This window comes from Aricia agestis, chromosome 10 (genome assembly GCF_905147365.1).
Source record: "Aricia agestis chromosome 10, ilAriAges1.1, whole genome shotgun sequence".
Taxonomy (NCBI): Eukaryota; Metazoa; Arthropoda; class Insecta; order Lepidoptera; family Lycaenidae; genus Aricia; species Aricia agestis.
Window position 1 is genome coordinate 4,189,906 of NC_056415.1, and position 25,489 is coordinate 4,215,394.

General features: G+C 38.4%; 1 protein-coding gene across 2 annotated transcripts in view; it reads left to right on the forward strand.

Moving 5' to 3' along the window:
- The window catches only part of LOC121730905 (folliculin-interacting protein 2), a 29,896-nt gene extending 11,759 nt beyond the window's left edge, over nucleotides 1-18,137 (forward strand). For both annotated transcript variants that reach the window (XM_042120114.1, XM_042120115.1), the window contains exons 5-13: nucleotides 656-763; nucleotides 1,124-1,272; nucleotides 6,506-6,624; nucleotides 7,212-7,352; nucleotides 9,115-9,264; nucleotides 13,853-15,204; nucleotides 16,228-16,354; nucleotides 17,392-17,503; nucleotides 17,788-18,137. In XM_042120114.1, coding sequence (XP_041976048.1) covers nucleotides 656-763; nucleotides 1,124-1,272; nucleotides 6,506-6,624; nucleotides 7,212-7,352; nucleotides 9,115-9,264; nucleotides 13,853-15,204; nucleotides 16,228-16,354; nucleotides 17,392-17,503; nucleotides 17,788-17,994 — 2,465 coding nt within the window. In that variant the 3' untranslated portion in view covers nucleotides 17,995-18,137. The remainder of the gene's footprint in view (nucleotides 1-655; nucleotides 764-1,123; nucleotides 1,273-6,505; nucleotides 6,625-7,211; nucleotides 7,353-9,114; nucleotides 9,265-13,852; nucleotides 15,205-16,227; nucleotides 16,355-17,391; nucleotides 17,504-17,787) is intronic.
- Nucleotides 18,138-25,489: the final 7,352 nt, after the last annotated feature.

Below are 25,489 nucleotides of genomic sequence, written 5' to 3' on the forward strand. Positions count from 1 at the left end.
CGATCCGTCTAGTGGTTTGGGCTGTGCGTTGATAGATCACTATGTCAATCAGTCAGTCACCTTTGAGTTTTATATATATAGAAGAAGAAGATAGATTCAGTGGGTCTGAGAATCGGCTATTGGTTTTTTTTTATATTGATAAGTGCATTTGTTGAATAAATAATAGTAAATTAGTACAACTCGAGACTGACAGCGACTATTGTTTGTGCGACGGGATAGCGATGGACGTTGCCATGGTGACATACAGTTTATTTAGTCACTTCAATAAAATAATACGGGCGAAATACTTTATATGGCAAAGAAACGTTTGCCGGGACAGCTAGTACTTACTAAATAAAACCGTAACAAACGGCCACCAAGGGTGACCCTTAGTGTAAAATCAAAATGTTGGGTGTCATTTTTAGTATGAAATGAAAATCCGTATTAATATTTGTTTTCTAAAGTAAGTTTCGACGCCCGAAAGTCAGAACTTTCGATACTGCACCCAACTTGGTAAGCCTGATGTGTAAGAACTTTTAATGTAAATTGGAATTTTTATGTTGTATAAACTTATTAGATAAAAACAAGCCCTGACACCGTTAGGGGGATGAGATTTAAAAAAAAAAACTTGGTAAGGCTATTGTGGCGGCAAAATTAATATGAACATTTTTTTTAGGTTTTTGCGGCGAACCGTCCTCGTACGGTAGCGTGGGTTCCACTTACGACTACTTTTCCATGTTCGACACCTGGGACGGCCTGCAGCAAGACGAATACTCCTTTCATAGTAAGTTTGTTAAATTAGTATGATCGTAAGGAAGCAATAGTTGATTTCAAAAACTACCTCAAACTTTGTTATGAAAATTAACGACAAAATATGTTCCATCAGGGAAATTGCTTGGCAGACATATAATAATTTGGTCGGGTTATCAGCCGAATAAGACATGGCATTTACTAGGTATATCTCGACTAAATAACAAACAGATTTATCAGCTTATAAATCAAACTTTTAACAAAATTCTTTATAAAACAATTTTCGTTCATATTAAAATCCTGCATCACCAATTTACAGTATTTATGCCACAGTATATAAAACGTCAGTAATCTAACTTCACTCTTTACTATATTAACACTAGGGTTTGTTTAGCGCCCCCCGGCCGCAAGCTGAGTGAATGCAGCAATGGAAGCTGGCAACGGAGGACCTTCCAGAGTATGGCCACCAGGTTTGACCTGGGCAGCAGTTCCAACTCCCTGAAGGTGCCCACTGCTACCACTGTGTCGAGTAATGATTCCCAGGTTAGTGCTTTAGACTCTAAGGTTTGGATGGTAAAAATTGGAAAAATGTAAGTATACTGTATACTTACATTTTTCCTATGGGTTTGGCATGTCCGGTAAAAGATAAAAGATAGTTACTATTGGAAAAGCGTCCTACATGGTCACCAGGTTTGACCTGGATAGCAGCTACCATCCTCATACTTTTGAACCTGGACTTGGACATTCTCACTATGTATTGGAATTTAAAGTATGTCCATACCAAACAAAAGTATGTGTAAGATATAATTGACAACATTTCAAAATTTTTAAGCCTTAAAATAAAAAATACCGTTCTTTAGTTTCTTCTGATATAAAAAAAAAAAAATCAGAAGATTTTTATATTGCTTATTTACTGAGAAAATAAAGAAAAACTGAAAAATACGCTTGTGACGTCATACTTACAGCATATATCATACATTTTATTTGCCTGGTGTAAAATAGTTTTAAAAAGACAACATGAAGCATAAAAAAACCGTCACTGTCAACCACCTGTCAACAATGACATTTCTAAAAAATAACGTTACCACATTGGTTACCTATTCTCCAGGTTGACGATGACATTGACAGACGTCATAATAAACGTAACAAACTTACATTGACAGATTTTTTCTTTTGTAGTGTGTAATGGAATTAACCGTTCAGACGTATGACGTCACTTGGCGCTTACGTCTCTTTAGAATACGAAGAATTAAAATCTGTTTTTTAGGTATCATAAAAACATAATTTTGAAAAAGCAAGAAACACGTGTCGCCTTATTTTAAGTCTACTTTCATATACTTAAAAGAATAAAAAAAGCCATGTTAAAATTTTGAAATATTGTCAATTATGTTAATACTAGCTGTTGCCCGCGACTTCGTCCGCGTCAGCAAAATGTGATAACAAAGATAATAAAAAAGAGTAAAAATCCTTTTCCTTTATAAAAAAAGGTAAAATATATCCTCCTCCTTTTCGGAAGTCGGTTAAAAAGTAGCCTAAGTTATTCCTTACTACATCAGCTATGTGCCTAAAAAAGTCCCGTCAAAATCGCTCCAGCCATTTCAGAGACTAGCCGGAACAAACAGACAGACAGACAGACATACAGACAAAAATTGTAAAAAATGTTGTTTTGTTGTCTGTACCCTATTTACATGTAGTAATAAATTTTCATATGCATGTAGTAAAAAACGGTTCTTTCAATATTACAAACAGACACTCCAATTTTATTTATATGTATTGATTTTTTAACAATACTTAATTATATGATTGAGAATAATGTAATACAATGTCTAGAACTAGTTTCAAAACGTCACTACATAATGAGAAATTACACACATTCTTATGTGCTAATAAAACTTTTTACCAAGCTATTAAACGTGAAAAATATCAAAAACAATATAACTTTTTTAAATGTGCGAATTACTCATGTACGCTAGTGACGACATTTTTACGCAAAAGCACGTGACAACTAAAATTAGTCGAAAACACATTTTTACATCCCAATCTTTCATTGCTGCTGTCATTAGTGTGTATTTATAAGTGCTGATACTTATCATGAATGCCAAGTTCGCGTCAGGCCATTTTTTAAGGTTTTTTATTTTATTTAAAACTTTTGCACATTGTTGCACAAAGGCGGACTTAATGCCTTGTGGCATTTTCTTCCAGCCAAACTAAGGTTTGGCTGGAAGAAAATTTGGTTTGGCACCCTAAGGGGTGTTGCAGAGATAGTAGGTCTTCATACATATGAGGTAATAACCACAGTTTGATTGAAAGGCTATTGAAAGTGATTAGTTCTTCAAAAAATGTGCAGGGTGTAACAAAAGAAAGTTATAATACTTTAGGGTGTGTACGCGTCTCTTGTGGAAAGCTACTGTTACTGTACTGTAAAGTTACTGTGAAAGTGGCAGCGCAGAAAGAGTAACTTGTTTTTTTAATTTTGTATGGGCAAATTGGGATTTATGGGGCGCTTGCCCACACAAAAAAAATCAGAAGTCTGTAGCGGTTCTTTAGATACAGCCTGGAGACAGACAGACAGACAGACGGACAGATAGACGGACAGACAGACGCACAGACGGACAGACATCGAAGTCTCAGTAATAGGGTCCCATTTTTAACCTTTGGATACTGAACCCTAAAAATGCTCTTTCAAAGCTGCTACTGACTCAATGAATTCTTCATAAGGGAACTATACGTTCAGTAATAGGCATGCATCTAGTATTTCTGTAAAAAAAACAGATACTTAATATTATTTTAATCACTGCTTACAAGAAATGCTATCAGTGGCTTAGGCCTTAAAGTACTCTTATCTTAGTGTTACTAGGTCATTAATCTGTATTATCTTATCAATAATCCGTGGCCAAAAACCTTGCAAGAGTGAATCATCTTTATGATAATTATTTTACTAATCAGTCGATTTTTTTTCATATAAAGGCTTTAAGACTCAATTAGTATTAGGTATTTTTATTGCTTGCATAAATAACTTTAAAAGATACACTACACTAGCATTTACTGCAGATATGTATACCTTTCTTTAGCTTAGATTTTGTTTGAGAAAGCTAGGAATAATTTTTTTTTAATAAAATAAGGGGGCAAACGAGCAAACGGGTCACCTGATGGAAAGCAACTTCCGCCGCCCATGGACACTCGCAGCATCAGAAGAGCTGCAGGTGCGTTGCCGGCCTTTTAAGAGGGAATAGGGTAATAGGGGAGGGTAGGGATGGGAAGGGAAGGGAATAGGGGAGGGTAAGGAAGGGAATAGGGTAGGGGATTGGCCCTCCGGTAAACTCACTCACTCGGCGAAACACAGCGCAAGCGCTGTTTCACGCCGGTTTTCTGTGAGAACGTGGTATTTCTCCGGTCGAGCCGGCCCATTCGTGCCGAAGCATGGCTCTCCCACGTTATGTAATAACTAATAAGATTACTGTATATTTTCTTAACTTAGCTCCAGTCTTTTACTGCCAAACTTTTCATTAAAGTTATAAGTATATAAAATATATTATAAAAGCGCAGGTAGTTTTCGTAACCTGTAGGCCTACTACGAAACTATTTTGAGGCTCAAATAATCGGACGAGAATGCCGCGTCCTGCTCTAACAACGTCATTTCACGTTTGTTACAGTAGGAGGCGGCATTCTCGTCCGATTATTTGAGCCTCAAAACAGTTTCATGGTACAAGGCCTGCGCTTTTATCTCATTGAACATTTTCCGTCTCACTGTGTTCTCGTTTTGTTTACACCGCGGCCAGTGGGTCAGACACAAGCCGGTTGCACTGGTCAGGTCACGTGACGCCTGTCAATCCCGTCAGTCTTGTCACAATAGACATATAATTCTGTCTACTCTGGTCTTGTGATCGCTTTTCACAGCCCGAGCTTAGCGATAAGCGGTCAACGCGTCATAGTGATGTCAACTGAAAAACTTGAATAGAATAGAACAGATTAGCTGTCCACACTGTGCCTTTGTCTGTTCGTCAAGGGCATGCGTAGCGCAGTCAACAGCGAACGTGAGGCATGCCCGCGAGTCATGCCCTCTGACCGTATCCAAAAAACAAAAATGACAATGTTGACGTTGCGTTCGTTGACGCATTCAATTATTGAATGCGCCAAAACGAAAGTTGAATGAAAGAAGATGACGAAAATTGAAGACGAAAGTGCATAGTGTGGACATAGCTAATACGAGGGCTGCTATTTATGTATCCGGAACTGGCCACTTACAAGAACAATATTTAAAAAGTAATTACAACATTTGAAAATAGAACTCTTTGGTTGAAGAATACATTTTGTTTCATGTGACTGTCAATTATTTTTCCATTGTGGCGTCATTTTGAAAATTGCATGTCTTCATTTGCCATGGATTTAACGCGTCAACATTTTCGTGCAATGATTTACTACGATTTTCGGCGTGGGCTAAATCAACAACAGTGCTTTATTCAACTCACCGCAACTTTTGGAGATGAAGCACCACCAAAAACCACTGTTTATCACTGGTACAGTGAGTTTAATCGTGGGCGGTCTATGCTCACGGATGAAAATAAAGAAGGTCGCCCAAAAACAGCTGTTGTCCCACAAAATATAGATGCTGTGCGGGAACTAATAATGCGTGATCGTCATGTTACATATCGCGAGATAGAGGCGTCCTTAGGCATAAGTATGACGAGCATACATAAGATATTACACGAACATTTGGCTGTAAAAAAAATATGTTCGCGTTGGATTCCGCACAACTTGACAATCGATCAAAAACGGGCTCGTGTCGATTGGTGCAAAAAAATGATAAAAAAATACAACCGTGGTACGTCAAAAGCCGTTTATAATATCTACACAGGTGATGAATCTTGGATCTATGCATATGACCCCGAAACTAAACAACAGTCAACGGTGTGTGTGTTCCAAGATGAGCCGAAACCAACAAAAGTTACTCGTGCAAAAAGTACTTTGAAGCAAATGGTCCCCTGTTTTTTTGGAATTAATGGACATGTGGCTACAGTGCCATTAGAGAATCGTAAAACGGTTAATTCTGAATGGTATACGACCATTTGTTTACCAGAAGTCTTTGAAGAAATAAGAAAGGACAACCGACAACGCAGAATCATATTACATCACGACAATGCTAGCTGTCACACCTCAGCTGAAACAACTCAGTTTTTGGAGGGTCAAAAGATCGAATTGACTGGTCATCCGCCGTACAGCCCTGATTTGGCACCTAACGATTTCTTTTTATTTCCATACGCGAAGAACAAATTACGTGGTCAACGTTTTTCGAGCCGCGAAGAGGCTGTTGATGCGTTCAAAATGCACGTTTTGGAGATACCTCAATCAGAATGGAAAAAGTGCTATGAAAATTGGTTCCAGCGTATGCAAAAGTGTGTCGATCATCGCGGCGAATATTTTGAAAAGCAATAAAACCATATTAAATGATATATGTTTGTTTCTTTTTTTAATTCCGGATACATAAATAGCAGCCCTCGTAGAAGAGTAAAATTATTGCATGAATTGTGGTAAAGTATAATAAAAAGGTCTACAAACTAGTAGCAAATTGTGGTATATAAGCTGGTACAATGTTATGTTATAAACAACTTTTATTTATCAACGTCTGTAAAGTTTTTAGAATTTGGTAACTCATAAAAAATTGGTAAAAAGTAAAAGCCTAACACCTTCCAACATGATAGTATGAACTATGGGATTCCTTAATACATACCAAGAAATAATTCCCCTTTGTGTTAATAACACTACGATATTCCTGCAGGTGTACAGTACCAGCTCAACTAGCGGGACCACGGACAGCTTAGCCAGTACATCATCAGCCGCTCGCACCAACAAGCTGGGTCTAGCGCTGCTCATCACAGTCGCTGATAATGAGAACATGTAAGTAGCTAGCATTTGTGGTTATTACTGGAAACGCTTGTTAAGTATATAAAATGTCAAAACAGTTTCTGTGTCAAAATCTTGAGATGAGGCGACTTATCTACACGTAAATCTCTATGAAGTTCAATGCTACGCCTTATGTTTTTATCTAATGATACTCGCACCTTATAGGCATCCGGGGGAATAAAAATGATTGTAGAAACTCGTACATACATCTTCAGGTAGCGAGAGCGCTATCTGCCTCTTTAAAACGTGTCTTTTGAAACGAGAGCAATATTTTCGTACGCGAATGATAGAGACGGGTAGCGATATGTATAAATTTCTTTATGCTCATGACTGGACTCCTCAGGGCTCCCACACAAAACTGCGAATTCGCATCGCATCGCAGAAATCTGCGATGCGATGCTAATTCGCAGTTTTGTGTGGAAGCCCTAAATCTTAATCATCTCTACTATTAGCAACATTATTGTTCTTCTTTTCTAATTATTACCAATGACTGACCCTTTGGTATTATTACCAACATCATGCTTCTTTCCATATTTGATCGAAGTTCTTTCCTCTATCTAATAATCATCATCATCCACTAGAGACCTAGTCCGGTGCTACGTGCAGCACTCGCCGCAGTTGCAGGCGCTCGTGTGCCGGCTGCGGGTGGCGACGCTAGCTGCCGGGACCACGGGATCCTTCGTCTCCATCCTGCATAAGGCGTCCGAGGATGCTACGAGGTGGTGAGTATTGAATATTGGGCTTATGTTCTGCACTGTGTGGTACTAATGACATTTTTGAAGAGAAACTTCGAAGACTTAAAATTAAAAGGACAAGGGGCATTTTTGTATAGAACCCGTACCCAAGCACATCGCACGAATATATAAAATGAGGGCTTAAAAAGTTAAATTATAATATTGGTAACGTAAAACGCGGCGATTCTCCTCCATTCGCAATCATAATTTTTTATACCTTGTATTTTTAAAGAAAAACATTTTATCAAAGGCACCTAAATCATATCAGATATTACTTGCGATCGAAGTGATTTCAAAGGTGAAGGGCACTAAGTACAATCTTTAAAGTATATTTCACTTTTGTTCCGCCGCTTAAATATCGAAACGATAAGATCAAGTGAAAAATAAAATAAAGAAGAAAAAAAAAAATAAACAAACTTTCGGAATGCAAAAAAACAAAAAATGGTAATTTGACTTTCTTAGGCTAACAGTGGCTTTGGGCAGTTCGTACTATCTCTGTATAAGGAATATTTAGGTATCATTATTTTCGCTCATTTTGTGTTATTTGAGTTATGGACGTTGTTATGTATTTGTGTATCATCCCACAAAAATTACCCATTGAGTTATGAATGCAGTCATGTCCTTTAGATCATTTAGAACGAGACATCACTATCTCTTTTTTTTTGTTAATACACAAATGCTAAACAGCGACCATAATATAGTTTCTTAGCATTCCCACCGGTGTCAATGTCGCAGTCATAAGCTGGCTCGGCGCCACAACATTGTAGTTAATCGTCTCCGACGTTTGATCACGGTTTCCGCGATCGGGAAAATCACATGACTGGTAGTGGTAGGGTTGTCTGGCCGACGAAAGGTCATGTGACTATTTTTAAGAGGGTTTATAATTTATATTATAGGATTATTTTACGTGGTAGAGCCATGCTTCGGCACGAATGGGCCGGCTCGACCGGAGAAATACCACGGGCTCACAGAAAACCGGCGTGAAACAGCGCTTGCGCTGTGTTTCGCCGAGTAAGTGAGTTTACCGGAGGCCCAATTCCCTACCCTTCCCTTCCCCATTGCCTTCTTTACCTCCCCTACCCTGTAATCTTATTCCCTTTTAAAAGGCCGGCAACGCACCTGCAGCTCTTCTGATGTTGCGTGTGTCCATGGGCGACGGAAGTTGCTTTTCATCGGGTGACCCATTTGCTCGTTTGCCCCCTTATTTCATAAAAAAATGACTGCATATACTGGGCGATTGTTAGAGTTAAACGTTGACATCTTTCTTGTAAGTTCTAACCGCCTTACTTACCGGGCCTGCAGGGTAGCCCAATTCTCGAAGTTACGCGTACATCAATGAATTACAAACATTGATAACATAAACTGACCCAAATCCGTTATTTGTACACGTTTAAAGTTAATGCAGCTCTGAACTTTTGCTTGTAATGAAAATACCAGTCAGTTTTTAACGTATCGATACTGGATTGATTCTCTATCTTTAATTCATCCATACTTCCATATCCATACTAATATTATAAATGCGAAAATGTGACTGTCTGTCCGTCTGTCTGTCTGTCGACCGTCTGTCTGTTACCTCTTCACGCCAAACCACTAAACCGATTTTGCTGAAATTTGGCATGGAGATGCGGACGTCATCTAGTTCAATTATAATCAGTGCATATTGTTTTTCCATCAAATTAGTAAACATAATATTATTATCTATGGATGCTTCACTTTCTTTCACTTCAATTAAGCACCATCACCATTGCAGGCTATCAGACCTCGTGTCGGGGCCGCGGCTGCAGCCTGTCTGGCTGAACCTGGCGACCAGCGAGCCCCGAGCTGCGTCCAAGATGGCCGACACCCTCATAGCTGATATCTGCGCGGTGCTGGCTGTGGGAGATACGAAGACTACCAACTTGTGAGTACTGTTCTAGAAGATAGAAGGTCCCATTAACTTAAAGGATCATGAACGAAAGATTTTTTTTTATGATATAAGGGGGCAAACGAGCAAACGGGTCACCTGATGGAAAGCAACTTCCGTCGCCCATGGACACTGCAGCATCAGAAGAGCCGCAGGTGCGTTACCGTCCTATCAAGAGGGAATAGGGTAATAGGGGAGGGTAGGGAAGGGACGGGAATAGGGTAGGGGACTGGGCCTCCGGTAAACTCACTCACTCGGCGAAACACAGCGCAAGCGCTATTTCACGCCGATTTTCTGTGAGAACGTGGTATTTCTCCGGTCGAGCCGGCCCATTCGTGCCGAAGCATAGCTCTCCCAGGTATTAAAATAAAAGGATGTCGTTTCTTGTCTCACTCGTCAAATCAAAAATAAATGAATAATGACGACATCGTTGTCTCAAATGAATTTTGTTAAAGCCGCAAGGTTTATCCAGATTGATAGGAAAGGCGGCCAGGTATATCACACATTAGGAATACCAGATACATCATAGAAGAGGTAGGCTATTGATGTTCAATTCTTTATATTGACTTTTAAAAGGTAGAGCCAATTGACATAAGTTTGATTTTGTAGTATAAACGATTTGCTGCCATATTTTTTACTTCCTAAATTGATTGAAATATTTTCTACAAATCGATAAACTTTATAATATAACCGATAACAGCCAATGTACGAATGCTTGTAAGCTGAAACTCTTGCTCATACAAACCGATGCTGTGCCAAAAAATGGCACAGGCATATAGCAACGGGAAACGTATTAAAATAAAACAATATTAATCATATTTACTTCAAACCCAACACTATCATTTAGTCATCGGATAATAGATTGGCCGATAAACGTAATATATTATTCTGAAATTCACGTGATACAGTTTGCATGTGTGTGTGAGTGTGTGAATGGGGACAGTGCGACTCACACACGATCGTTTGCACCAATTATGTCAGTTCATATAAGTGATTAACATGCTTTATGCGTGTAGGACGAAGGTTAGAGCCAATTTTTTTATCAAGTGGTAGAGCCATGCTTCGGCACGAATGGGCCGGCTCGACCGGAGAAATACCACGGGCTTACAGAAAACCGGTGTTTCGCCGAGTGAGTGAGTTTACCGGAGGCCTAATCCCCTACCCTATTTCCTTCCCTACCCTTCCCTATTCCCTTCCTTACCCTAGCCTTTTCCCTCTTAAAAGGCCGGCAAGGCACCTGCAGCTCTTCTGATGTTGCAAGTGTCCATGGGCGACGGAAGTTGTTTTCCATCAGGTGACCCGTTTGCTCGTTTGCCCCCTTATTTCATTAAAAAAAAACTACTTTTGCGTAGCGTAGTAGGCTCTGAATCAACTAAAAAATTTTCTGTCGCAGTTTGCTACTCGCTTTCACGATAAAAAAAAACAATTTATTGCTTACTAAATATTGTAAATACATAGATAATAGAAAATATAAATTGCAAGTATTTACTACAAGGAGGCACAATTTTGAGGCTTTTCTTCTTTTGCTGTTTTATGCAAAGCAAGAGATTTCTGCAAGCAACAGGAAAAAAACGTCACTTTTATTGACATAATCTTGGCCACAGGTGATCTCACCTCGTACAAAAAGTAACTTTTTACTTACAGCTCGGATTCCCGTTACACACACACAGTTACGCGCTAATTTTATTATAATTTACGCGGCTGTAGAGAAAAATCACATGACTCGCGTCGGTTGCATCATTAAATCTTAATTTTTTTTCCTGTTTGTTTTTACTGGCTAACAAATTTAATGGCGCACGAGAATAGTGCTTCTGCTATAATTTATGACTTGTTTATGACTCACTGCAGCCTACAGTTCTAAATTGTTTTGCCTCTGAAGGCACCTATATGTAATTGACATAAAGGCCATTCTCGAGAAGCTTAAAGGTAAAATAAGTATTAGCTGTACATTTTTCATTGTTAAATAACAAGTTTAATGGTTACATGCTATTAGTGATTCTGATTATGCAGGTGCGATGAAACATGTGACTAGTATTGTTAGTAATATTATTTTTATTTACTTGTTTAACGTACCATTGTTATGAAAAATTTGTCGAGTTCTATAAGCTTATTAACATTAAGTATAAAAGTTATAATACTTATTGTTTGTATTGTAATTTGTCATGTATATTAAATTTTTTACAACTTTTAAGACCAATTTATATCGATAAAGTACACCTCGAGTTAGGCTCTGACCTAATTCGAGGTGTACTTTAGGCTACTAGGCTTTTTACTACTTCCAAATGTACGAATATCATAATATTACATAATAATAATAATTTTGGGGGCATGACACCGCTGTCTACATCTACGAATATATTACGATTTAAGATCAAAGAGCATTACTTACAAATTAGCTTCAAATTAGTATCTACAGTCTATAATCTACATTGACTTGTTGAAGAAAAGGCCACGTTGCTCCATTGCGTTGCGGCGCGGCGTTGCGGCGCGGCGTTGCGGCGCGGCGTTGCGGCGCGGCGTTGCGGCGCGGCGTCGCGGCAACACGGCGCTCTGATATCTTTCATACATTTTTTTTAATGATATTATACCATATTAATGCGTTGCTTCCAACGCGGTGTGTAGACGGAAAGACGGACAGTGAAGCGATAGGGTATGACGCGATGCGCTGGTAACTTCTTGTATGTATTGTTATGTCTCTTGTCGCCGCAACGTCAGTACGACAATTTTAAGCTAAGCCATAACACTGCGCCTTAGCATCGTAGAAATCTAGCATTAAACAATGTTGTTTGGCGATACAACGCCGCAACGCAGGGATGTATGTACCTAGGTCCACGATGCGTTATTCCGTTCCCACAACGCAACGTACCGAATCAACGTGGCCATACTCTGGAAGAAGTCTTATCTAATCCCCTATATACATGTTCGGACAGTTTAACGAGTGTTGATGTTTCAATTAATCCGCAGTGGCACGTAAATGTTTTATTGTCAGTGCCCTGGCTCGCTGCCAGCTCGATACCAGACATATGACCTTTCCCCGTGTTCGATCATGTGAGAAATGTTCAATGATAAAGGGCAAAGCACGCTCAAAACGTATCATCTGGGTAATTGATTCTTAGGCAGATGGCGAACGGATATTGGGTCGGATTTTGTCATTGATTTGAAGTAACCCGACCGAAAAACGTATAGCAGATTTCTCTGATAGTACACAGTCTTCTTTTACCATATTTTTGGTTGATCATCCTCACGTTTCAAGTAATGTCAGTCAAGTCTAAAGCAAGTCTTATCTATACAGAATTTGTAATCTAACTAAAATATTGATACCAATTAAAGGGTGATGATATAAGCGATGATGAATTTAGTAACGGATGAGAATATAGAATTATTGTTAGGTCAGACTGACCCTAATCAAAAAGCGTTTGCTCTGGGGTTACCTTTTCCCTTATGCGACGGTTTCAATTTTATCTTTAAATTTCTTGACAGTACTTTGTATTAAAACATTAGTTTGGCGGCTTATTTCATTTGAGATTTTAGAGGAATTAAACGTACGTTTCTAAGATTGACGCACTGAGTTTTGTTTCAAATATTCCATTCAGTTCGTATCATTCAGCCCGCCCTACGCTATTTCGAGATGTATTTATGTCGCGTATTTTTACGTATTTGTTTACGTGTTTTCACGTGATCCCATTGTACTGACGCTAATACGTCCAAAAACGTTGTGTAACGTGAAACATCTTTAACTTTTAAGATGATAATTCATTTTCTATTTTCGATGGTTTTTGTTGTCACAAACCATTAGCGTAGTGTGATAGAAGTCACTTCTTATGGTCTAGTTATCACAGAAATGTGTGACATTTTATTTATGGAATACTCTGGAATACAGAAACCCATGACGCACGATGCTTATTTTAGACATTTATTTTTACTCTATCGCTAGGTGCTGATAGGTTAAACATGCGATAACTTATTAGGTACACGTATCACATGACAAATCAAGATGTTACGTATTTTCTATATAGAAATAGATATATATTATGTCGCAGCCACGTAGTTGGTTTACGGCCGTTCCCAATATTTGATCTATCTCTGGTTTTGCCCTACTACAGATAGGAATAGCTCACAATTGACATAAAATATGTCTCTAATGTCTAATGTGAGCTATTCCTATCTCTAGTAGGGCAAAACCAGAGATAGATTAAATATTGGGAACGGCCGTTAGCCAGCCAATCCGACGACTATAGGACGCATTCCTTATAATAATTATATTTTGTTATATTTTTTACTTTTTCTTTTTTTAGAAACAAGATGTTACTTTATATAGTAGGCCGTAGAATATCAGCAGCGATTCTTACCGCCGTACTCAGAGACATTTAATTATAAATAACCTTTAATTTAATGAAGAGTTTGACAGATAATGTCTCAAAATTTTGAATTACTTACAATTAAGTAATTAATGTACCACTCTGAGTGCGTCAGTTAGTCCTTTTAACAAACTTAATGATATTTAAAAATCTGATTTATGGATAAAAATATAAATATAAACACTGAAAGAATCTCTGAACTAACTGTACAATGTATTTAATTACAGCTTCATAAGTACGCTGCTGACCCACGTCCTCACGCATCACCTGGGCTGGGTCACCACCGTCAGTCCCTACGACGCGGTCGACCCTACCAAGGGCCAAAGCCAGCCCGAGCTCAGGCCCTACAACGCCCTGTGGGCGCAGCTCATGGACCTCTGCGGCAGCATAGGAGTTCCACCCAAATCCGCGCGGACTATAGTGATCGGTGCCAAAAATGTGCAATTCGTGAATAAACTACTGTCAGTGTTGACTTACTTTGTGCGGTGTGGGAGTATCGACAGAAATGAGTTCTCGTACAAGGAGTGTTCGTTGAATGAAGCCAAAGTTGTGGACGTTGCGCGGACGAATGAGTGCAGTAAAAACGTTGACTGTAATAAAAATGAGTGCAAATTGGAAGCTCCCTCTCTATCGGTAAGCGGTGGCAGCAACGGTAAGGCGTCGAATGAGGTGGGCCTCAAGAAGTCGACGACGTTAGCCAACTTAAGCTCGCAGCTCTCCAGCGTAGAGTTTGGGGCGGACGGCAGCAGCGGCAGCCGCGTCGGTCAGTTCCGCCGCTGTCCGACCATAGCCATGGAGCACTCGTCCGACTCCAACCTCTCCAACTCCGACGAGGAGGTCGAAAAAAAGGTCGTATTTGTGCTCGGCGACGACGAGAAACTCGTCGGATTGAAAAACAAGTCCAACGGCGGGCGAAGCGTAAAGAAGTCGTCTAAAGTCCACCTGGACCCAGTTACCGTTGAGGAGAAAGACGAGTGCAAGGACAGCCCGTCGCAGTGCTGCAAGCAGACGCTTCAACATTCCAAGCCCATCAAACATTCCGGTTTCAAGTTCGAGTTCGATAAGTACCCGCAGATAGTCACGAATTACATGAAGAGCAAAAACCTGGAGATTCTGGACCGGCACTACATTGGGAAGCCGGGAAATCTCAAGTTGGATAACTTCCAGTTTGATCCCACTGTGGTTCTTCCCCTGCCTGATGAGAAGTGCGAGGCGTGCGCCAAGTGCCAGATGATGGAGTCCCTGCTTCAGACACCAACCAACGCGTCGGAAATGGAGTATCTGAACGATTTGCCCAGAAACGTGGAGCCACAGTACGCCAAAGAAACCATCGTGGAGAGATCGGAGCGGGAAATATCTCCCAAAACGTTCGTCCGGAAACGGAAAGAGAACACTATAATCGTGAACACTAAAGCAGCTCCGAAGAAAATAGAGAAACCTAAGTTGGAGGTTAAGAAGATTATAGAGTTTCCCCTGCCGAGTCTGGGCTCAACGCACTCTGTTTGCCCAAGGTCCGGTTACGATGCGTCATTGCTAGGAGGAGTCACCGATCACTATGTACCTGATTTAATATTGCAAGGTGAGATTATCTTATATATATAAAATTCTCGTGTCACAATGTTAGATAGCGTACTCCTCCGAAACAGCTTTACTGATTTTAACCAAATTTTATACGCATATTCAGTGGGTCTGAGAATCGGCTACTGGGTACTTTTTATATTGATAAGTGCATTTGTTGAATAAATAATAGCAAATTATTACAACTCGAGACTGACGGCGACTATTGTTTGTGCGACAGGATAGCGATGGACGTTGCCATGGTGACATACTTATTTAGTCACTTCAATAAAAAAATACGGGCGAAATACTTTATATATAAAGAAACGTTTGCCGGGACAGCTATATGTAATAATATAGAATAATATAACCTCTACTAGGTATATGTCATAAAGATAACACTTTATTTTCTCCGCTGACTTCCGAAGTCATGGGTTGTTTGTTTGTTTCGATAACAATAATTGTTTGTGATGGATGTCACAAGATGTGTATTTGCACATCACTTTGCTGCACAAACAATTTGTTTACGCATATTTATTTGTGTTTATTTGAAAACGCGAGAGTAAACATAATCTACTTTTATTTTTATAATGTTTGCGATATCTGATAAAGCATCCATCACATGCCTGTCAGCATTTTATATTTAGAAAGTTTGTTGATAAAGAAAATTATGTCATACTCATACTGATAACAAAATAAATAAATTTATTCTATTAAATTAAATAAATAAATTTATTTTGTCATTATAAACAAAATAAATATGCTGGCCAGGTTTATAAAACATTTTTAAGCACATTAGACAAGCTGGCTTCCCTTTCATGTGCCAGAGGCCTTGGCAAAAAGCGAAAAACGCGAGAGCTATTAGAAGATTAAATATTTTTAGAATATTTTTATAAAGTTAAGCACTTTTAATTTCGTTCGTATTTTTGTCTAACTTAAACGAAACTACTTAAAAGAAACTACTTATTTTCTGAATTCCTATCCTTGTGTTGTTTTATAGTAATGTTTATGTCCAAATAAAGAATTTAGTAACAAATGTTTTCAGGAACGACTGAGAGCAGTAAGACGTGGGAGGAGGAGTTGAGGAGAGATTTAGACTTGAGCTCGTACTTGAGCAAGACGCTGGGTGCGCCCGCGCAGAGCGTCGCCATTGTTGCTGACACTCAACAATGGTAAGCAACTTATTATGTTACAGCTTGGCTCTTTGACTATCAAATTGCTGTGTGCGTATTTAAATATAAAAAATCGGCCAAGTGCGAGTCGGACGCGCACACGAAGGGTTTCGTACCCCAATAGAGCAAAAATAGACTGAAAGTTGTGCTTTTTGAATGGGATTCCCCCTGAATTATTTCATTTATTTAAATTTTATTATTAATTAATTATTAAAGTACAAATAAAACGGAGTATTTTGTGAATATTTGAAGTGCCTATGTATTGCCGTTGTTGATATCGAGCAAAAAATAGCAATAAAATCAAGTTTGTTGTATGGGAGCCCCCCTTAAGTATTTAATTTATTTTGTTTTTACTATTTGTTGTTATAGCGGCAACAGATATACACAATCTGTGAAAATTTCAGCAGTCTAGCTGTAGCGGTTCTTGAGTTCCAGCCTGGAGATACACAGACAGACAGACGGACAGACATCAAAGTCTTAATAATAGGGTCCCGTTTTTACCCTTTGGGTACGGAACACTAATAATATGGTATGGTACATATATAAGTATGAACCGTCTTTGGCTATGTGTTAAAATTGTTATTTGGCTATGACGTCAATCGACAATGGTTTGCGCGGACGAAATTACAATGTTTTCAAATTATAATATAGTATTAGTATTAGTTACGACTCACGAGCGGCCCTGTCATTGTTTCATTGTTTAAAAAAAATACTAATTAGTAATTACTATTTCATAGTATTACATAAAATAAATTGTTGCATACAGTTCAAATCCTGTCCAGTTAAACAGTCGTTTGACAGCTCGTAATTAGAGTCTTATAGAATGTTACATCTTGTCACTCGTGTAACCTTTCCAATATTAGACCAGTAGCTCTACCATGAGTTTAAAGCTATAATATTTATCGAAACTCGATACTTGATAAATTTGCCATACTAAAAATTTACGTAGTCGGTATCGAGTATCGATAAAAACTATAGCTTTAAACTCATGGTAGAGCCACAGGACAGCAATCTATAGAATTTTTTTAATGTTTCAGGGACGTGCGTGTAGTGGGTCGGGAGTGCGGCAGCAGCGGTCTGTCGCCGCTGGTGGGCAGCATGCTCGACGCGCTGCCGGCCATGAGGTCAGCGAGGGTGCCGTCGCAACAGGTTGGCTGTTTACAGTTCAATATTATTTATTTGATACGAAAAGAAGTTTGGGTTAAAATACCGTTTTGTAATTTTAATAGTTTCAATGTTTATACTTCATATATAATGTATATTGAATACGGCAGTAGGCTGCAGGAGCGACGCTACGAGGAATATGTTTTAAGATCGTATTGCTGCCCTAACTGCCCTGTTATGACAAAACAATGCAAGCTGTATTTTAACGTATTACTCTGTCATCAATTACTTAATGTTAAATTAATTTATTATGTATCTCTAATTTCCAGTGCCTACTATACCTGGAGAGTAAGCTTCGCGAGCTCTGCGTACTCTCCAAGACGTTAGCTGACATGCTCATGTCAACTGACTTCTGTGACATGACGACTCTGACACGGGCGCTGCAGGTCGATGTCAACGACGTGCCGCTATTACTGGCCGTAGCGACCACACATACGCCGCAGCTAGCGACAAGATATGGTATTAGTTATAGGTAGCCGTAGCATCATAGGACAATTTGGAAATACTGACAAAAGGTCTATTGAACAAACTTCAGCTAAAAACTCTTCTGTCACGTGACGTCTGTGGTTAAAGCTGACCGCACATTAGCTATGTCCACACTATGCGCTTTCGTCTTCAATTTTCGTCATCTTCTTTCATTCAATTTTCTTTTTGGCGCATTCAATAATTGAATGCGTCAACGAACGCAACGCTTACATTGTCATTTTTGTTTTTTGGATACGGTCAGAGGGCATGCGTCGCGGGCATGCCTCACGTTCGCTGTTGACTGTGCTATAACGCATGCCCTTGACGAACAGAAAAAGGCACAGTGTGGACAAAGCTATTTGTCAGCACGCACCGCACAGTACACGAAATGCGGCGCATACGGTGCGGACGAATGTTCGAGGTCATTACATCTACAATTCTAAAATGCGGTGCGTTCGGCGCGTGCGTGGTGATGAATGTGCGATCACCTTTATTGTATGTAACGCTGTAGTACCACTTTTGTGACTACTGTCAGTCTGCTTATGATTTAGACATCTTGTAGTTCCAGAGGTTTTACGTATTAATATTATGAATATTATAAATTAAAATATTATTTAACATACGTAAGTAATGGTAATGTTAATAGTTACGTATATTAAATGATTTTGATATATTTATCTTATATCTTTAAACGAGCAATTCTTGTATATATATAAATATATAATTGGAATCTCGGAATCGGCTCCAACGATTTTCATGAAATTTAGTATATAGGGGGTTTCGGGGGCAATAAATCGATCTAGCTAGGAATCATTTTTAGAAAATGTCATTTTATTCGTGTTTTATCGAATACCGAGCAAAGCTCGGTCAAATAGCTAGTAGAATGTTTATTAGAGTATTATTATGAAACGTAGCTAGACGTATAAAATGTATCTGCTAATGAAGCAATATGTCTGTTAAAACCAGGGATTTGTTTATATTTTGTAAAAAATGCTAGTTGTTGTAGTGTAATTTGTATATAAATAAAAAAACAGTTATATCTTGCAGCTGCTATATCAATGATAAATTCGAAGTGTGATATATGTAATTATAATTATTCTCTATCAACAAACTAAAAGTAGGCCATTGTTTATTTAAAAATTGGTTGTAACAATTTCAGTACTACCTTATAAGTTATAGTTTAGTTAAATCTTAATGCATATAAGATGTACTTTCACACGAGATGAATGTTAATTAATTATTTAACTTTTGAAATTCTTTTTCTAATGTCATAGAAACAATAAATATGTATATTGTATAGTAATAAAATATGTATATATTTTTATATTCGGATGTTTGTCTAGCAAACAAAACCTTAGGTGCATCTATTTAATAATAAATAATAATATTGTAGAACAATATTATCTGTGATCAATTGATATAATGTTATGTGAATGTTACGATTTGTATAAGTCGACCACAACTTTTAGATCGGCTGAAAAATGGACAAGGAATGCGCTGTGTCAAGTTATAGATCTTTTAACAATTAGAGTGGCGGCTGAAAAGGAAGATCTTCCGACCGAGCGAGATAGCATGCTATTTTTTTTTTATTAAATGAGCGGGCAAACGAGCAAACGGGTCACCTGATGGTAAGCAACTACCGTCGCCCATGGACACTCGCAACATCAGAAGAGCTGCAGGTGCGTTGCCGGCCTTTTAAGAGGGAATACACTCTTTTCTTGAAGGTTTGCAGGTCGTATAGGTCCGGAAATACTGCTGGTGACAGTTCGTTCCAGAGTTTTACAGTGCGCGGCAGAAAGTTACGCTATTGATGCTATCTCGCTCTCGCTCGGTGCTATTGATAGGTTAAATCAGATGTTATACGTTATTGGCAGCTATTGAAATTTTAGGCTATATTTTGTAGACTATAATACACATGCGTCTATTGCCGTGTCCAGTTTCGGCGAGAAATCTTAATGTTGTGCGCGCCTTACATAGTAATTTTTCTATCATGATTTTCTACTATTTATTAAAAAATGTTTGAAGACACTGCGACGTGTGGGAGTGTCAGAGCGTTTTATGTAAAAGTATAAAAATGTGCACAATATTTTAAATAAAAAAGTTGTCTGTAAGGTCGGTTTACGGACGGTAGTTTGACGTGACAACGTCAAACAATACAGTCGCTCGAGCCGATCATGCCTCTCTCTCGTTCGTGCCGCGCACGAGCTTGCGGAACGCGACAATGAGCGTAACGGGACAATGTCGTCATCTTTTTCGTGCATGCAGCCCGTAGTATCGAGTTATAAGACGTTGTCACGTTAAAATATTGACCTATTTACCAATAGCTATGTCCACACTGCAGTGTGCACTTTCATTTTCAATTTTCGTCATCAACTTTCATATTGGCACATTCAATAATTGAATGCGTCAAGAAACGCAACGCCAATAGTGTCATTTTTGAAGTTTTGGATACGGTCAGAGGGCATGCGTCGCGGGCATGCCTCACGTTCGCTGTTGACTGCGCTGTAACGCATGCCCTTGACGAACAGAAAAAGGCTCAATGTGGACAAAGCTAATGTGCGCTTTTATAATTCCGGACGTCACGTTATCGTGGACGCCGACTTCCACAGTAAAACGTTGGGTACGTTAAATGCCCTTTTGATTTTACGCACCGCGGACGTTTTGTGCGGTTCAGAAGAGTGTAGACGTCGTGATGTCCTCTAACGTGTACGTCAAAAAGTTATCGTCGACGGAAATTTAAAAGCGTCTTCATAATATATTTCCATACATTTTACTTCCCTATGTTATCGTTTTACCGAGGACGTCCACGATATTACCACCACGTCCAAAATTATAAAAGAGCACATTAACTATAAAATTGTATTTACTTATCAGAAAACGTATACAAATTACTATATAGGTGTCTATGTTTGATACACTGGAATTAGACAATAGATAGACAAAGAAAACTTGTATAGCTTAACTGCTGAAATAGAAATCTATAAATTATCTTGTAGATTAAATCATAATTTATTATGAACATTTTGTAATTACTTATCATTAATCAGCATTTAATATTTATATCAATTTTTGATTCGCTCACAATATTTTGGTAAACCTGGAGATGTGAACTATACCGTTGGACATGTTTTAAAAATTCAAACCCTCTTACTAGTAAAGATGTGATGCAGCGTATAACTATTTAAGGTTTAAACTTTGTCTGTCAAAATACTTCCAAAGTGCCAGATTAAGACGTGCAGACCTTGAATAGATCTTTATTGATGGGTTCGAGTTTTATTGTAAACTATTCGTCGTACGTCAGGCAAAAAGTTTTGTATTTGACCAATATAATCATTTGTATCTGTTAAAATAATAGATTAAAAATATTATATATATAAAAAAATCAGCTGTTGATATTTCATGCGCATTGTTTTTATACTTAGCTAGAATAAAATAAATTATTTTTCATGAGTTATGCCTTTTTTTTTATTTCATCTATTTAAGTGCCCACCCCTATGTCATCAAACCTAAGATCACGATTAGGTATCGCGGGCCGCAACCAAAATGTTAGGGATAAAATAAAATTTGGAAATATTTTACAGGCGGGCGTGAATTTCAAAATGGTTTAACTTCACGCAGGTCACATACAAAGTCCCGGCGGGCCGCATGTTGGGTATAACCACAGCTATAGGGTAGCTGCCAAGGCCATATATACACAGTTATGCCGCGGCCGCACATGACGTGTCTATCGTACAAAGCTATGAGACGATACAATTAGACGATAGGCGCAGATCGTACAATGGTATCGTTTTAGGCACGCTGCACGAACACGAAGCACTACGCAGGTGCGGCCCGGGCATAATACACACACAGATATAGGTAGGTACACGCTACGGTACTCGTCAAACTTCCCGCTTTTTTCGTCGCGGCCCGGGGGCTAACCTCTATATCTAATAAATATTATTAACTGTAAGCGACAGAAAGTCGCAGCCCCGGGGTTAATATAATAAATAATATTTTTATTAATAATCCACACTGTAAAACAGACTTCATAGTAAATAATTATAGGTGAACTATGTAGTACCTATTTGGCATAATGCTTTGTCCTGAATAACATGAAAATGAAATCACGCTACTGCAGTCTAAACCAGGGTTTTCCACACTTATTGGTACTGTGACGCCCTAGGGACTTTGCCATTTCTTGACGACGCCCCTGAACACAGCCCCCCAAAAATACTTTCCAATTTTAGAACCAGAGGCCGTACCACGAAACCGTTTTGAGACTCAAACAATCGTACGAGAATGCCGCGTCCTACTCTAACAAACGAGAAATGACGTTGTTAGAGCGGGACGCGGCATTCTCAGCCGATTGTTTGAGTCTCAAAACGGTTGCGTAGTAGGCCTACTGCCTACATAGATTATATTCTATACTTATAATAAAATCGTAGAGGTAAAATTTTTGTACATTGAAAATAAACTTGAAAAAACGAGTCAGAGGCATGTTAGCAGAGTAATAAAACACATTTTAACTGTTTTTGAAATTTTTGTTTCTCTGTCTGTTTGTCTGTTTGTCTGTTGTCTGTTTGGCCAAAAAATCATGTTTGTTTTATGGGAGCCCTCCTTAAATATTGTTTTTATTTTGTTTTCAGTATTTGTTGTTATAGCGGCAACAGATATACACAATCTGTAAAAATTTCAGAACTCTAGCTATAAAGGTTCTTGAGATACAGCCTCGAGAAGACAGACGGACAGACAACGAAGTCTTAGTAATAGGGTCCCATTTTTACCCTTTGGGTACGGAACCCTAAAAACGGTGACTTGATAAGTAATGGAATTGAAGGAACGCCTCGAAATTTACAACGACAACCAAAGTAATTACCAATTCTAGCAAAGGTCGATCTTTCAAACTTTTCCTAATATTCGTAAACGATTATCCAAACCATGGATGGATATTGACCACTGTGTATCTCAATTCGTTACCGGCCATGGAAATTTTAAAGTCAAACTTTACGGATCTAAGTTACTAGCATCGGTCGAGCACATAGGTAGAAATGGTAGAATATGTACGACCGAAGGCAATATGTTTGAATAAACATCTCATCATGTTCTCTGGGAGAGTTTTTTCTGCCAAGACGAAAGAACTACAATGTTAGAAAACCTACAGTGTAATTAATCTGATGTCGCATACTACGGTGATATCGTGGACAGCGCTATAGGAACTTAATCCGTGTCTTCAAGCGTTTTTGTCACAATTATTATTGGCAACAGTCTAACACAACAAATTCCAATTTGTTTACCTTCGAAGAAAGGATTTCTCAAGACGATAAGTATCTGAGGTGAATTAAATTAAACATTTCGTGTGTAATATAGATCCAAATAAAAGAGTCGTAGATGGGTGTTAAATTTTCTAAATCTCGATTTTAATAACATACATTCACGCGGACGAAGTTGCCGGCAACAGCTAGTTTATCATAAAAACACTAATTATTTGGACATTTTTATTTTTTATGAGGAAATAATTACCAAATAAAAACATAAGCTAAGCATAAAAATTCAAAAAAGATATTTCTGGAAGATATTAAAGCCAGCAAGGCTGGCTAATGTGAAGGATGCGCTTGCTTTTCTGAAAGCGGGGATACTGCACGGGATGAATGAATGGCATAATGCTCACTCGATTTGGTTGTGTCGACATGCGACGCCCCTGGGTTAATGTGGCGACGCCCCGGGGCGTCGCGACGCACAGTTTGGAAGGCCCTGGCTTAACCACTGATCGTAGAGACTTGAAATTTGGGGGGAGAGTTCTCCGTATGACGTCTAATTTTTCGAAATTCCTCTCCTTGACACAAATGACACGATGTTTCAAAACTAAATAATCAGGGGCTAGGGCTTATTTGAGAGCTAAAAAATATTATGTTTGTTACTAATTTATGCTTACTTAGGGTTCCGTACCCAAAGGGTAAAAACGGGAGTCCCGTTACGGAACCCTATTACTAAGACTTCGTTGTCTGTCCGTTTGTCTGTCTCCAGGATGTATCTCAAGAACCGCTTCGTGCGCGAGTCCGACTCGCACTTGGCCGATTTTTTATGTAAAGAATAAGTACAGATAACTTGTTTTTAGGGTTGCGTACCCATAGGGTAAAAACGGGACTACTACTAAGACTTCGATGTCTGTCTGTCTCCACTCTTCAGGCTGTATCTCACGATGGGTGATAGCTAGAGTTGAAATTTTCACATATAACGTATTTCTGTTGATGCTATAACAAGAAATACTAAAAACCTAATAAATATTTAAGGGGGGCTTCCATACACCAAACTTGATTTTTTGGCATTGTATAGTCGGGGAAATGAATGTTAGGCAGGAGGCTGGATTCAAATAAGTCAATGTTTTTCAGTAGGTTATATAAAAATTTCCCACATTGTACAACCGGGAAATATAGGTAACATAATATTATTAACCTTCAAACTATAGAGGTACCTAATTTTCCACGTAGCATTGCAGCCATAATCATGATTGACTTCGTAGTTAAAAACTTTGCCAACTTCTAGTGTACCCCTGTTGGTTGTCAAAAACTTGGTCGCCGCAGTTGGAGACTCCTTGTCAAAGGAAACTTTCTTATGACAATATGGCTTGGTTCGCGGTATATCTGTGATGAGTTATTACAGAATGGAAATTCATTGTTATTTTGATTGTAATATGTTGATAAATATGATGTACTTACTAGGTAATGAATGAAATATGCTTTTAACAGTTCTGCTTTTAACGCTAGAGGTTACGTACAGAATGTAGGTAAGCTACTATAACACTTGTTAGCTAAAAGATTATATTAGCTGAGATACTAGATAGTAAAAATTAGGAGATTATACTATTTTAAGTGTGTAGCTCATTCTTAAAATATTATAATCTCTTTTTCGTGCGATTTCGGCTACCTTTGGCTATTAAAATAATACTTATTAAACCTTAACCAAATCATTATTTTCTAAATCTACAGGTTGTAATAAAACTACTTATGAGGAGTCCACACCAACCTTTTTTCCATACAAACGTTGTCCCCTGTTTCCTCCCTGGATAATGCTAGTAGAGTTATAATTTTTTTCCTGAATATCTACGGCCACTAATACAATGTCCCTATGTTTTCTTTTTTTTCATAATTTAATTATTAAATAAGATATGAACGTTCAAAAACCCAAAAAAATGGCCAGATCCGCTGTGTTCAAACATCCAGAAAACAGATTTGGCTAGATTATACAAAAAAAAAAAAAACATAGGAACGCAGCTCAGGCCTTTCTTTAATCTTTTATCATCACTCTTATTATATCACTCTTTTGAAAAAAGTACTTAAATCGGTTAAGTTTTGGAGAAGGAATCAGAAGACAACGAATCGTTGATTTTCTGCAGTTGTCTCTATCGCGTTCTGCGGTATAGGCTTGAGGTAAGGGAGACAGATATAGATATTACACGTACTTTTTTTTCATTTCTCTAGCCCCTGGTGTATCCTCTGTGATAATATTTTAGGGCATGTATATAGA